Genomic DNA, 14,006 nt, shown 5'->3' with positions numbered 1-14,006 from the left:
GACTGAAGGTCTCCACCATCGTTATGGACTGAAGGTCTCCACCATCGTTATGGGCTGAAGATCTCCACCATCGTTATGGACTGAAGGTCTCCACCATCGTTATGGACTGAAGGTCTCCACCATCGTTATGGGCTGAAGGTCTCCACCATCGTTATGGGCTGAAGGTCTCCACCATCGTTATGGACTGAAGGTCTCCACCATCGTTATGGACTGAAGGTCTCCACCATCGTTATGGGCTGAAGATCTCCACCATCGTTATGGGCTGAAGGTCTCCACCATCGTTATGGACTGAAGGTCTCCACCATCGTTATGGACTGAAGGTCTCCACCATCGTTATGGGCTGAAGGTCTCCACCATCGTTATGGGCTGAAGGTCTCCACCATCGTTATGGGCTGAAGGTCTCCACCATCGTTATGGACTGAAGATCTCCACCATCGTTATGGACTGAAGGTCTCCACCATCGTTATGGGCTGAAGGTCTCCACCATCGTTATGGACTGAAGGTCTCCACCATCGTTATGGACTGAAGACCTCCACCATCGTTATGGACTGAAGGTCTCCACCATCGTTATGGGCTGAAGGTCTCCACCATCGTTATGGGCTGAAGGTCTCCACCATCGTTATGGACTGAAGGTCTCCACCATCGTTATGGACTGAAGGTCTCCACCATCGTTATGGACTGAAGATCTCCACCATCGTTATGGGCTGAAGGTCTCCACCATCGTTATGGACTGAAGGTCTCCACCATCGTTATGGACTGAAGGTCTCCACCATCGTTATGGGCTGAAGGTCTCCACCATCGTTATGGACTGAAGATCTCCACCATCGTTATGGGCTGAAGGTCTCCACCATCGTTATGGGCTGAAGGTCTCCACCGTCGTTATGGGCTGAAGGTCTCCACCATCGTTATGGGCTGAAGGTCTCCACCATCGTTATGGACTGAAGATCTCCACCATCGTTATGGGCTGAAGGTCTCCACCATCGTTATGGACTGAAGGTCTCCACCATCGTTATGGGCTGAAGATCTCCACCATCGTTATGGACTGAAGGTCTCCACCATCGTTATGGACTGAAGATCTCCACCATCGTTATGGACTGAAGGTCTCCACCATCGTTATGGACTGAAGATCTCCACCATCGTTATGGACTGAAGATCTCCACCATCGTTATGGACTGAAGATCTCCACCATCGTTATGGGCTGAAGGTCTCCACCATCGTTATGGACTGAAGATCTCCACCATCGTTATGGGCTGAAGGTCTCCACCATCGTTATGGACTGAAGATCTCCTCATGGGCTGAAGGACCTCCACCATCATCACCATCGGCTGAAGAACGTCCATCATGGGCCGAAGGACCTCCTCCTCATGGGCTGAGAGACCTCCATCGTTGTCTCCATCATCATTGGACTCTTCTTCACCGTTGGCTGAAGGGATGAAGGCCCCATCGTGGTCATCGCTGAGGGGTCACCACCGTCCTCCTCATCTTCATCGTCTTCCTCCTCATCTTCATCATCTCCATCTTCATCGTCTCCACCATCTTCATCCTTCTCCTCCTCTTCATCTCCACCATCTTCGTTCCCCTCTTCCTCCTCCTCTTCATCGTCTCCACCATCTTCATCCTCTCCCTCCGCGTCTCCATGGTCTTCATCCCCTCCTCACCTTCATCATCTTCGTTGTCATTCCCCTCTTCCTCCTCATCTCCATCATCACCTCCATCTCCATCACCTTCATCCCTCTCCTCCTCATCTTCATCACCACCTCCATCTCCATCATCATCTTCATCCCTCTCCTCTTCTTCATCATCTCCATCTCCACCATCTTCATCCCTCTCCTCATCATCTCCATCACCTCCATCTCCATCACCTTCGTCCCTCTCCTCCTCTTCATCTCCATCATCTCCATCATCGTCTTCATCCCTCTCTTCCTCATCTTCATCATCTCCATCCCTCTTCCTCCTCTTCTTCATCATCTTCATCCCTCTCCTCCTCCTCCTCTTCATCATCTTCATCCCTTCCTGCTCTTCATCATCTCCATCATCTTCATCACCTCCATCTCCATCATCATCATCTTCATCCCTCTCCTCCTCTTCATCTCCATCATCTTCGTCATCGTCTTCATCCCTCTCCTCCTCCTCATCTTCATCATCACCATCACCACCTCCATCTCCACCGTCTTCATCCCTCTCCTCCTCCTCCTCCTTTTCATCACCTCCATCTCCATCATCTTCATCCCTCTCCTCCTCTTCATCTCCATCATCTCCATCATCTTCATCCTTCTCCTCCTCATCTTCATCTCCATCTCCATCATCGTCTTCATCCCTCTCTTCCTCCTCCTCTTCATCACCACCTCCATCTCCATCATCTTCATCCCTCTCCTCCTCCTCATCTCCACCATCTCCTCCACCTCCACCATCTCCTCCATCTCCACCATCTCCACCTCCATCTCCATCTCCACCATCTCCACCACCTCCTCCTCCTCCTCCTCCTCCTCCCCCGGAGGTCCCAATAAAAGCCTTCGGCCTCACCTCTATCGCTGTTGTTCTTTGGGGGCGGAAAAGGAGCGCAATTTGGGCGCAATTCTGGGATTTTGGGGTCCAAACTCTCCATTTTGGGGTCCAAACTCTCCATTTTTGGGTCCAAACCCCCTATTTTTGGGTCCAAACTCTCCATTTTGGGGTCCAAACTCTCCATTTTGGGTCCAAACTCCCCATTTTGGGGTCCAAACTCTCCATTTTGGGGTTCAAACTCTCCATTTTGAGTCCAAACTCTCCATTTTGGGGTTCAAACTCTCCATTTTGGGTCCAAACTCTCCATTTTTGGGGTCCAAACTCTCCATTTTGGGGTCCAAACTCTCTATTTTGGGTCCAAACTCTCCATTTTGGGTCCAAACTCTCCATTTTGGGTCCAAACTCTCCATTTTGGGGTCCAAACCCCCCGTTTTTGGGTCCAAACCCCCTATTTTTGGGTCCAAACCCCCCGTTTTTGGGTCCAAACCCCCTATTTTTGGGTCCAAACCCCCCATTTTTGGGTCCAAACCCCCCATTTTTGGGTCCAAACTCTCCATTTTGGGGTCCAAACGCCCCATTTTGAGGTCCAAACTCTCCATTTTGGGTCCAAACTCTCCATTTTGGGGTTCAAACGTCCCATTTTGGGGTCCAAACTCTCCATTTTGGGGTCCAAACTCTCCATTTTTGGGGTCCAAACTCTCCATTTTGGGGTCCAAACGCCCCATTTTGGGGTTCAAACTCTCCATTTTGGGGTCCAAACTCTCCATTTTGGGTCCAAACTCTCCATTTTGGGGTCCAAACTCTCCATTTTGGGGTCCAAACCCCCCATTTTTGGGTCCAAACCCCCCGGTTTTGGGTCCAAACCCCCTATTTTTCGGTCCAAACTCCCCGTTTTTGGGTCCAAACCCCCCGTTTTTAGGTCCAAACCCCCTATTTTTGGGTCCAAACCCCTCGTTTTGGGGTCCAAACCCCCTATTTTTGGGTCCAAACCCCCCGTTTTTGGGTCCAAGCTCCCCGTTTTTGGGTCCAAACCCCCCGGTTTTGGGTCCAAACCCCCCGTTTTTGGGTCCAAGCTCCCCCTTTTTGGGTCCAAACCCCCCATTTTTGGGTCCAAACCCCCCGTTTTGGGGTCCAAACCCCCCATTTTTGGGTCCAAACCCCCCGTTTTTGGGTCCAAACCCCCTATTTTTGGGTCCAAACCCCCCGTTTTTGGGTCCAAACCCCCTATTTTTGGGTCCAAACTCCCCATTTTGGGGTCCAAACCCCCCATTTTTGGGTCCAAACCCCCCGTTTTTGGGTCCAAACCCCCTATTTTTGGGTCCAAACCCCCTATTTTTGAGTCCAAACCCCCGGTTTTGGGTCCAAACCCCCTATTTTTGGGTCCAAACTCCCCGTTTTTGGGTCCAAACTCCCCATTTTTGGGTCCAAACCCCCCGTTTTTGGGTCCAACCCCCCCATTTTTGGGTCCAAACTCCCCGTTTTTGGGTCCAAACCCCCTATTTTTGGGTCCAAACCCCCCGTTTTTGTGTCCAAACTCCCCGGTTTTGGGTCCAAACCCCCTATTTTTGGGTCCAAACCCCCCATTTTTGGGTCCAAACTCCCCATTTTTGGGTCCAAACCCCCCGTTTTTGGGTCCAACCCCCCCATTTTTGGGTCCAAACCCCCCGTTTTTGGGTCCAACCCCCCCATTTTTGGGTCCAAACTCCCCATTTTTGGGTCCAAACCCCCTATTTTTGGGTCCAAACTCCCCGGTTTTGGGTCCAAACCCCCCGTTTTTGGGTCCAAACTGCCCGGTTTTGGGTCCAAACCCCCTATTTTTGGGTCCAAACCCCCCGTTTTTGGGTCCAAACTCCCCGGTTTTGGGTCCAAACCCCCTATTTTTGGGTCCAAACCCCCCGTTTTTGGGTCCAAACCCCCTATTTTTGGATCCAAACCCCCTATTTTTGGGTCCAAACTCCCCGGTTTTGGGTCCAAACCCCCTATTTTTGGGTCCAAACCCCCCGTTTTTGGGTCCAAACCCCCTATTTTTGGGTCCAAACCCCCCATTTTCAGGTGCCAACTCCCTAGTTTTGGGTTCAAGCTCTCAATTTTTGGGTCCAAACTCCCTATTTTGGGGTCAAAACTCTCCATTTTTTGATTCAAACCTTCAGTTTTGGGGTCCAAACCCCCCATTTTTTGGTCCAAACTCTCCATTTTTGGGTCCAAAACCCCCATTTTGGGGGTTCAAACGCCCCTTTTTGTGGTTCAAACCCTCTGTTTTTGGGGTAAACCTCCCCCATTTTTGAGTCCAAACCCCACATTTTTAGGTCCAAACGCCCCATTTTTGGGTTCAAACCCTCTGGTTTTGGTTCAAAATCTCCATTTTGGGGTTCAAATCCTCTATTTTGGGGGTCAAACCCCCCCTTCTGGGGTCCAAACCCCCATTTTAGGGTTCAAACCCTGTCTTTTCGGTGTCAAAACTCCCATTTTTGGGTCAAAGTCCCCTAATTTGGGGGTCCAAATCCCCCATTTTCAGGTTCAAATCCTCTATTTTTCGGGTCAAACCCCCTTATTTTGGGTTAAAATCCCCCGGTTTTGGTCAAAACCCCCTATTTTTAGGTTCAAACCCCTATTTGGGGGGTTCAAATCCCCTTATTTTGGGTTCAAATCCCTTATTTTTAGGTTCAAACCCTCCCATTTTGGGTCAAAACCCTCTATTTTTAGGTTCAAACCCCCCCATTTTGGGTCAAAACCCTCTATTTTTAGGTCCAAACCCCCCATTTTGGGTCAAAACCCTCTCTTTTAAGGTCCATTTCGGGGTTAATCCCCCCCTCCTCCTCCCAGTGGCCCCTCCCACCTCCTCCCTCGGACCTTGCCCCCCCCCACCCCGCCACGTTGGGGCCCAAGTCCAAAGGGAGGGGGCGGGGAGGGAGGGGAAGGGCCACTCCCACCCCTCCCATAAGCCACGCCCCTCCCCGTAAGCCACGCCCCCTCCCTTTGAGCCACGCCCCCTCCCGTTGAGCCCCATTCGAGTGCTGAGGGGGTGCAAATGGGGACATTGGGGTGTGAGTGTCCCCCCCCACGGGGGGAAAAGGGGACACTGGGGGGGGGAAAGGAGGGGTGGGAGGGGTCACCTCAAGCCCCGCCCCCTCCTGAGGGTATTTAAAGCCCCTCCCCCCCCCATAGGGTGAGAGAGAGAGAGAGAACGCGAGGTGAGAGAAGATGGGGATATCGGGATATGAGGGGATATCGGGATATGAGGGATATCGGGATATGGGGATATGGGGGATATGGGGATATGGGGATATGGGGATATGGGGGATATGGGGGATATGGGGGATATGGGGATATGGGGATATGGGGATATGGGGGATATGGGGATATGGGGGATATGGGGGATATGGGGATATGGGGGATATGGGGATATGGGGATATGGGGGATATGGGGGATATGGGGATATGGGGGATATGGGGGATATGGGGATATGGGGGATATGGGGGATATGGGGATATGGGGATATGGGGATATGGGGATATGGGGGATATGGGGATATGGGGATATGGGGGATATGGGGATATGGGGATATGGGGGATATGGGGGATATGGGGATATGGGGATATGGGGGATATGGGGGATATGGGGATATGGGGGATATGGGGATATGGGGATATGGGGGATATGGGGGATATGGGGATATGGGGATATGGGGGATATGGGGATATGGGGGATATGGGGGATATGGGGATATGGGGATATGGGGGATATGGGGATATGGGGGATATGGGGGATATGGGGATATGGGGATATGGGGATATGGGGGATATGGGGGATATGGGGATATGGGGGATATGGGGGATATGGGGATATGGGGGATATGGGGATATGGGGGATATGGGGGATATGGGGGATATGGGGATATGGGGGATATGGGGATATGGGGATATGGGGATATGGGGGATATGGGGATATGGGGGATATGGGGATATGGGGATATGGGGGATATGGGGGATATGGGGATATGGGGATATGGGGGATATGGGGGATATGGGGATATGGGGGATATGGGGATATGGGGGGATATGGGGATATGGGGGATATGGGGATATGGGGGATATGGGGGATATGGGGGATATGGGGATATGGGGGATATGGGGGATATGGGGATATGGGGATATGGGGATATGGGGGATATGGGGATATGGGGGATATGGGGGATATGGGGATATGGGGATATGGGGATATGGGGGATATGGGGGATATGGGGATATGGGGATATGGGGGATATGGGGGATATGGGGATATGGGGATATGGGGGATATGGGGATATGGGGGATATGGGGGATATGGGGATATGGGGATATGGGGGATATGGGGGATATGGGGATATGGGGGATATGGGGGATATGGGGATATGGGGATATGGGGGATATGGGGGATATGGGGATATGGGGGATATGGGGATATGGGGGATATGGGGATATGGGGGATATGGGGATATGGGGGATATGGGGGATATGGGGGATATGGGGATATGGGGGATATGGGGGATATGGGGATATGGGGATATGGGGGATATGGGGGATATGGGGATATGGGGATATGGGGGATATGGGGGATATGGGGATATGGGGGATATGGGGGATATGGGGGATATGGGGGATATGGGGATATGGGGATATGGGGGATATGGGGGATATGGGGATATGGGGATATGGGGGATATGGGGGATATGGGGATATGGGGGATATGGGGATATGGGGATATGGGGGGATATGGGGATATGGGGGATATGGGGATATGGGGATATGGGGGATATGGGGATATGGGGGATATGGGGATATGGGGGATATGGGGATATGGGGATATGGGGATATGGGGATATGGGGATATGGGGATATGGGGGATATGGGGATATGGGGGATATGGGGGATATGGGGATATGGGGATATGGGGATATGGGGATATGGGGGATATGGGGGATATGGGGATATGGGGGATATGGGGGATATGGGGATATGGGGGATATGGGGGATATGGGGGATATGGGGATATGGGGGATATGGGGATATGGGGGATATGGGGATATGGGGGATATGGGGATATGGGGATATGGGGATATGGGGGATATGGGGGATATGGGGGATATGGGGATATGGGGATATGGGGATATGGGGGATAGGGGGATATGGGGATATGGGGATATGGGGGATATGGGGGATATGGGGGATATGGGGATATGGGGATATGGGGATATGGGGGATATGGGGGATATGGGGATATGGGGGATATGGGGGATATGGGGGATATGGGGGATATGGGGATATGGGGATATGGGGATATGGGGGATATGGGGATATGGGGATATGGGGGATATGGGGGATATGGGGATATGGGGGATATGGGGATATGGGGATATGGGGATATGGGGGATATGGGGATATGGGGATATGGGGATATGGGGGATATGGGGATATGGGGGATATGGGGATATGGGGATATGGGGGATATGGGGATATGGGGATATGGGGATATGGGGGATATGGGGGATATGGGGATATGGGGGATATGGGGATAGGGGGGATATGGGGATATGGGGGATATGGGGATATGGGGATATGGGGATATGGGGATATGGGGATATGGGGGATATGGGGGATATGGGGATATGGGGGATATGGGGGATATGGGGATATGGGGATATGGGGATATGGGGGATATGGGGGATATGGGGATATGGGGATATGGGGATATGGGGGATATGGGGATATGGGGATATGGGGGATATGGGGATATGGGGATATGGGGATATGGGGATATGGGGGATATGGGGGATATGGGGATATGGGGATATGGGGGATATGGGGATATGGGGGATATGGGGGATATGGGGATATGGGGATATGGGGGATATGGGGGATATGGGGATATGGGGGATATGGGGGATATGGGGATATGGGGGATATGGGGATATGGGGGATATGGGGATATGGGGGATATGGGGGATATGGGGATATGGGGGATATGGGGATATGGGGGATATGGGGATATGGGGGATATGGGGGATATGGGGGATATGGGGATATGGGGATATGGGGGATATGGGGGATATGGGGGATATGGGGATATGGGGATATGGGGATATGGGGATATGGGGATATGGGGGATATGGGGGATATGGGGATATGGGGGATATGGGGGATATGGGGGATATGGGGATATGGGGGATATGGGGATATGGGGGATATGGGGGATATGGGGATATGGGGGATATGGGGGATATGGGGGATATGGGGATATGGGGGATATGGGGGTCCCCTCCTGATGTCCCTGAGGTCCCCTCAGGTGCCACCATGAAGCTCTGGGTGACAGTGGTGGCAGTGGCGCTGCTGGCGAGTGAGTGACCCCCCTCCCAGTGCTCCCAGTCCCTCCCAGTTCCCCCCCACTGCTCCCCAGTCCCTCCCTGTCCCTCCCAGTGTCCCCCAGTCCCTCCCAGTTCCCCCAGTAACACTCAGTGCCCCCAGTTCCCCCCCAGTGCTCCCCAGTTTCTCCCAGTCCCTCCCACTGTCCCCAAATTGGGGGGGGGAGGTTGAATGGGGACCCCCATAGGGGGAGGGGTTGGGGTGGAAGGGGCACTGGGATGGGAACTGGGAGCACTGGGAGAGACTGGGGGGCACTGGGATGAACTGGGAGGGACTGGGGGAACACTGTTGTGGTTTGAGGGGGTACTGGGATGGACTGGGATGAACTGGGAGGCACTGGGATGGACTGGGAGGGACTGGGGGGGACATATAGGTGGGTTTGAGGGGGCACTGGGATGGACTGGGAGGGACTGGGATGGACTGGGAGGGACTGGGGGGGGGGCACTTAGGTGGGTTTGAGGGGGCACTGGGATGGACTGGGATGGACTGGGGGGCACTGGGATGGACTGGGGGGGCACTCAGGTGGGTTTGAGGGGGCACTGGGATGGACTGGGAGGCACTGGGATGGACTGGGAGGCACTGGGGGGACACTCAGGTGGGTTTGAGGGGGTACTGGGATGAACTGGGAGGGACTGGGATGAACTGGGAGGCACTGGGATGGACCTGGGGGGACACTCAGGTGGGTTTGAGGGGGCACTGGGATGAACTGGGAGGCACTGGGAGGCACTGGGAGGACTGACCCCCCCCTCCCCACAGGCGTTGGGGCCGAACCCCCCACGGACCCCCCTCCGAGCACCCCCTCCGCGGCCCCCCCCGAACCCCAAAAGAGCTTTTGGGGGGCCCTGGAGGGGGGGAGGGGCGAGAACAGCACCCTCAGGAGGATCCGGTGAGGGGGGGACCCCAAAAATAGGGGGGGGAACCCCAAAAATAGGGGGGGCAAAAGGGGGGGGAAAGGAGGGGGGACCCCAAAAATAGGGGGGAACCCCAAAAATGGGGGGGAACCCCAAATATTGGGGGGCAAAAAGAGGGGTAAATGGAGGGGGGACCCCAAAAAGGAGGTGGAACCCCAAAAGGGGGGGTGAGAAAGGAGGTAAAAGGAGGGGAGTACCCCAAAAAATAGGGGGGAACCCCAAATATGGGGGGAAAACGGGGGGGTAAAAGGGGGAGAATGGGGGGTAAAGAGGGGCAAAAGGGGGGGACCCCAAAAATAGGGGGGGTAAAAAAAGGGGGGCAGAATGATGGGACCCCAAAAATGGGAGAGAAAAGAGGGGGAATGGGGGGGACCCCAAAAATAGAAGAGGTAAAAGGGGGGGTTTAAAGGGGGGGACCCCAAAAATGGGAGGAAAAAGGGGGGAGAAATGTGGGGGGACCTCAAAAATAGGTGGAAAAAGGGGAGGGGAAACAGGGGGGACCCCAAAAATAGGGGGTAAAAAGTGAGGGGAGTGAAAAGGGGGGTGAAAAGGGCCACTGTGAGGTCATTATGGCCCCATAGAGACCCCATTGACCCATAGGGACCTGATGGACACCATGAGGTCATTATGGCCCCATAGAGACCCCATTGACCCATAGGGACCTGATGGACACCATGAGGTCATTATGGACCCATAGAGACCCCATTGACCCATAGGGACCTGATGGACACCATGAGGTCATTATGGCCCCATAGAGACCCCATTGACCCATAGGGACCTGATGGACACCATGAGGTCATTATGGACCCATAGAGACCCCATTGACCCACAGGGACCTGATGGACACCATGAGGTCATTATGGACCCATAGAGACCCCATTGACCCATAGGGACCTGATGGACACCATGAGGTCATTATGGACCCATAGAGACCACATTGACCCATAGGGACCTGATGGACACCATGAGGTCATTATGGCCCCATAGGGACCCCATTGACCCATAGGGACCTGATGGACACCATGAGGTCATTATGGACCCATAGAGACCCCATTGACCCATAGGGACCTGATGGACACCATGAGGTCATTATGGACCCATAGAGACCACATTGACCCACAGGGACCTGATGGACACCATGAGGTCATTATGGCCCCATAGGGACCCCATTGACCCATAGGGACCTGATGGACACCGTGAGGTCATTATGGACCCATAGAGACCCCATTGACCCATAGGGACCTGATGGACACCATGAGGTCATTATGGACCCATAGAGACCCCATTGACCCATAGGGACCTGATGGACACCATGAGGTCATTATGGCCCCATAGAGACCCCATTGACCCATAGGGACCTGATGGACACCATGAGGTCATTATGGACCCATAGAGACCCCATTGACCCATAGGGACCTGATGGACACCATGAGGTCATTATGGACCCATAGGGCCTCCATTGACCCATAGGGACCTGGTGGCCATCTTGAGATCTCCATAGGGTTTTGGTGGCTTCCATGAGAACCTTCAGGACCCACAGCATCTCCCTGGACCCGTAGGGTCTTGGTGGCCCCCAGGAGGTCCCAGAGGGTCCCGGTGGCCCCCGTGGTGACCCTTGGCCCCTCCCCTCCCCCCCAGGCTGTGGGTGACGGCGCTGGGGACGCGGGTGCAGGCGCTGAGCTCGGCCCTTCGCACCGAGATGGCCGACGTGGGTCAACGCGCTTTGGACTACGGAGCGGACGCCAAAGCCACTTTGGAGCTGGGGTGGGCGGAGCTGCGCAACCGCGGCGCCTCCTACGCCCGCAAACTCCGTAAGCGCCTCCACCGCGACGGCGAGGAGCTGCGGCGCCGCTGGCAGGGCCTGGGGCGCATCTGGGGGGCCCCCCAAGAGCTGGGGGACAGCCGGGACCTGGAGGAGCCTCAGTAAGCCTTGAGGAACCTCAACAATCCGTGAGGAACCTCAACAATCCGTGAGGAACCTCAATGATCCGTGAGGAACCTCAATGATCCTCAAGAAGAACCTCAATGATCCTCGAGAAGAACCTCAACGGCCATTGAGAAACCTCAATAATCTGTGAGGAACCTCAATAATCCTCGAGGAACCTCAATAATCCGTGAGGAACCTCAACAGCCCTTGAAGAACCTCAATGATCCTCAAGAAGAACCTCAATAATCCTCGAGAAGAACCTCAACGGCCATCGAGGAACCTCAATAATCCTGGAAGAACCTCAACAATCCTCGAGGAACCTCAATAATCCGTGAGGAACCTCAACAGCCCTTGAAGAACCTCAATGATCCTCAAGAAGAACCTCAATAATCCTCGAGAAGAACCTCAACGGCCATTGAGGAACCTCAATAATCCGTGAGGAACCTCAATAATCCGTGAGGAACCTCAACAACCCTTGAAGAACCTCAATGATCCTCAAGAAGAACCTCAATAATCCTCGAGAAGAACCTCAACGGCCATTGAGGAACCTCAATAATCCGTGAGGAACCTCAACAGCCCTTGAAGAACCTCAATGATCCTCAAGAAGAACCTCAATGACCCTCGAGAAGAACCTCAACAACCCTTGAAGAACCTCAATGATCCTCGAGAAGAACCTCAATGGCCATTGAGGAACCTCAACAACCCTGGAAGAACCTCAATAATCCTCGAGGAACCTCAATAATCCATGAGGAACCTCAACAGCCCTTGAAGAACCTCAATGATCCTCGAGAAGAACCTCAATGACCCTCGAGAAGAACCTCAATGGCCATCAAGGAACCTCAATAATCCGTGAGGAACCTCAACAACCCTTGAAGAACCTCAATGACCCTCGAGAAGAACCTCAATGACCCTCGAGAAGAACCTCAACGGCCATTGAGGAACCTCAATAATCCGTGAGGAACCTCAAAAGTGATGGAGGTGGTGGTGACGCCACCACCAACCCCAATAAATGGTGATGGTGACGCTTGGTTTGGTGTTGGAGTGGTGGGACTGGGGGGGACCGAACCCCAAAAGTGGACCCCAAACGGGCCCCGAAGCTCCAAAAATGGGCTCAAAACACTCCAAAATCGGTCAAAAAGTCCCCAAAATGCACCAAACTGCCCCAAAAATTCGCTCCAAAACGCACAAAAAAGGGTCAAAAACTCCAAAATGAGTCCTGAAGGGCCCAAAAAGAGTCAAAACGCCCCAAAATTGGGGCAAAAACGCCCAAAAATGGGGGGAAAACGCCCAAAAATGGGGGGTGAAGGTCAAAAATGGGCTGAAAACGCCCAAAAATGGGGCAAAAACGCCCCAAAAATGGGGGGTGAAGGTCAAAAATGGGCTGAAAACGCCCAAAAATGGGGCAAAAACGCCCAAAAATGGGGGGTGAAGGTCAAAAATGGGCTGAAAACGCCCAAAATGGGGCAAAATGACCCCAAAATGGGGTAAAAATACCCCCAAAATGGGCTCTGAACCTCCAAAAATGGATCAAAACGCCCAAAAATGGGGCAAAATGACCCCAAAATGGGATAAAAATACCCCAAAATGGGGTAAAAATACCTCAAAATGGGCCCTGAACTTCCAAAAATGGATCAAAACGCCCAAAAATGCGTCAAAACGTCCCAAAAATGGATCAAAATACCCCCAATTTGCTCTGTAGCCCCAAAAATTGGCTCAAAACACCCTAAAATGGGTTAAAATCCCCCAAAATGGGTTAAAATGCCCCAAAATGGATCAGAAGACCCCAAAAATGGATCAAAACGCCCCCAAAATGGGTTCAAAACACCCCCAGAAGGGTCAAAAGACCCCAAAATGTGTTGAAACACCCCCAAAAAAGGCCCTGAAGTGCCACCAAATGGGGGGAAAAACGCCCCAAAAGGGTCAAAACACCCCAAAAATGGGCTCAAAACACCCCAAAATGGGCTCAAAACACCCCAAAATGGTCAAAATACCCCCAAAATGGGCTCAAAACACCTCAGAATGGGTCAAAATGCTCAAAAAATGGTTCTGAAGCCCCAAAAGGGTCAAAACACCCCCAAAAATGGGTCAAAATGGATTCAAACGCTCAAAAAATGGTCTCCAAACGCCCCAAAATACCCCAAAATGAGTCAAAACGCCTCCAAGAGGGATCAAAATGGGTCAAAAAGGGCTCAAAACACCTCAACAATGGGTTCAAAACACCCCAAAATGGTCAAAACACCCCCAAATGGGCTCAAAACACTCCA

The 14,006-nt window shown here is 52.9% G+C and overlaps 1 protein-coding gene and 1 long non-coding RNA gene across 2 annotated transcripts; one reads left to right on the top strand and one right to left on the bottom strand.

Moving 5' to 3' along the window:
* The first annotated feature begins 8,809 nt into the window (after positions 1–8,809).
* Positions 8,810–11,794, top strand: LOC128849947 (apolipoprotein E-like). The gene is made up of 3 exons (XM_054052688.1): positions 8,810–8,878; positions 9,661–9,790; positions 11,454–11,794. The coding sequence occupies exons 1-3, from the start codon at positions 8,836–8,838 to the stop codon at positions 11,740–11,742; spliced, it is 462 nt and encodes a 153-aa protein (XP_053908663.1). The 5' UTR covers positions 8,810–8,835; the 3' UTR covers positions 11,743–11,794.
* LOC128849948 (uncharacterized) lies at positions 11,670–12,571 on the bottom strand. Its single transcript, XR_008447513.1, has 3 exons — positions 12,063–12,571; positions 11,919–12,022; positions 11,670–11,794 (listed from the first exon to the last, which is right to left on the bottom strand). It is a non-coding gene; the product is annotated as an uncharacterized LOC128849948 (long non-coding RNA).
* Between the last annotated feature and the right edge of the window lie 1,435 nt (positions 12,572–14,006).

Source organism: Cuculus canorus, chromosome 35 (genome assembly GCF_017976375.1).
Source record: "Cuculus canorus isolate bCucCan1 chromosome 35, bCucCan1.pri, whole genome shotgun sequence".
Lineage (NCBI taxonomy): Eukaryota > Metazoa > Chordata > Aves > Cuculiformes > Cuculidae > Cuculus > Cuculus canorus.
Note: the sequence above shows the minus strand (reverse complement) of the source record. Positions and strands in the feature narration are given on the sequence as shown.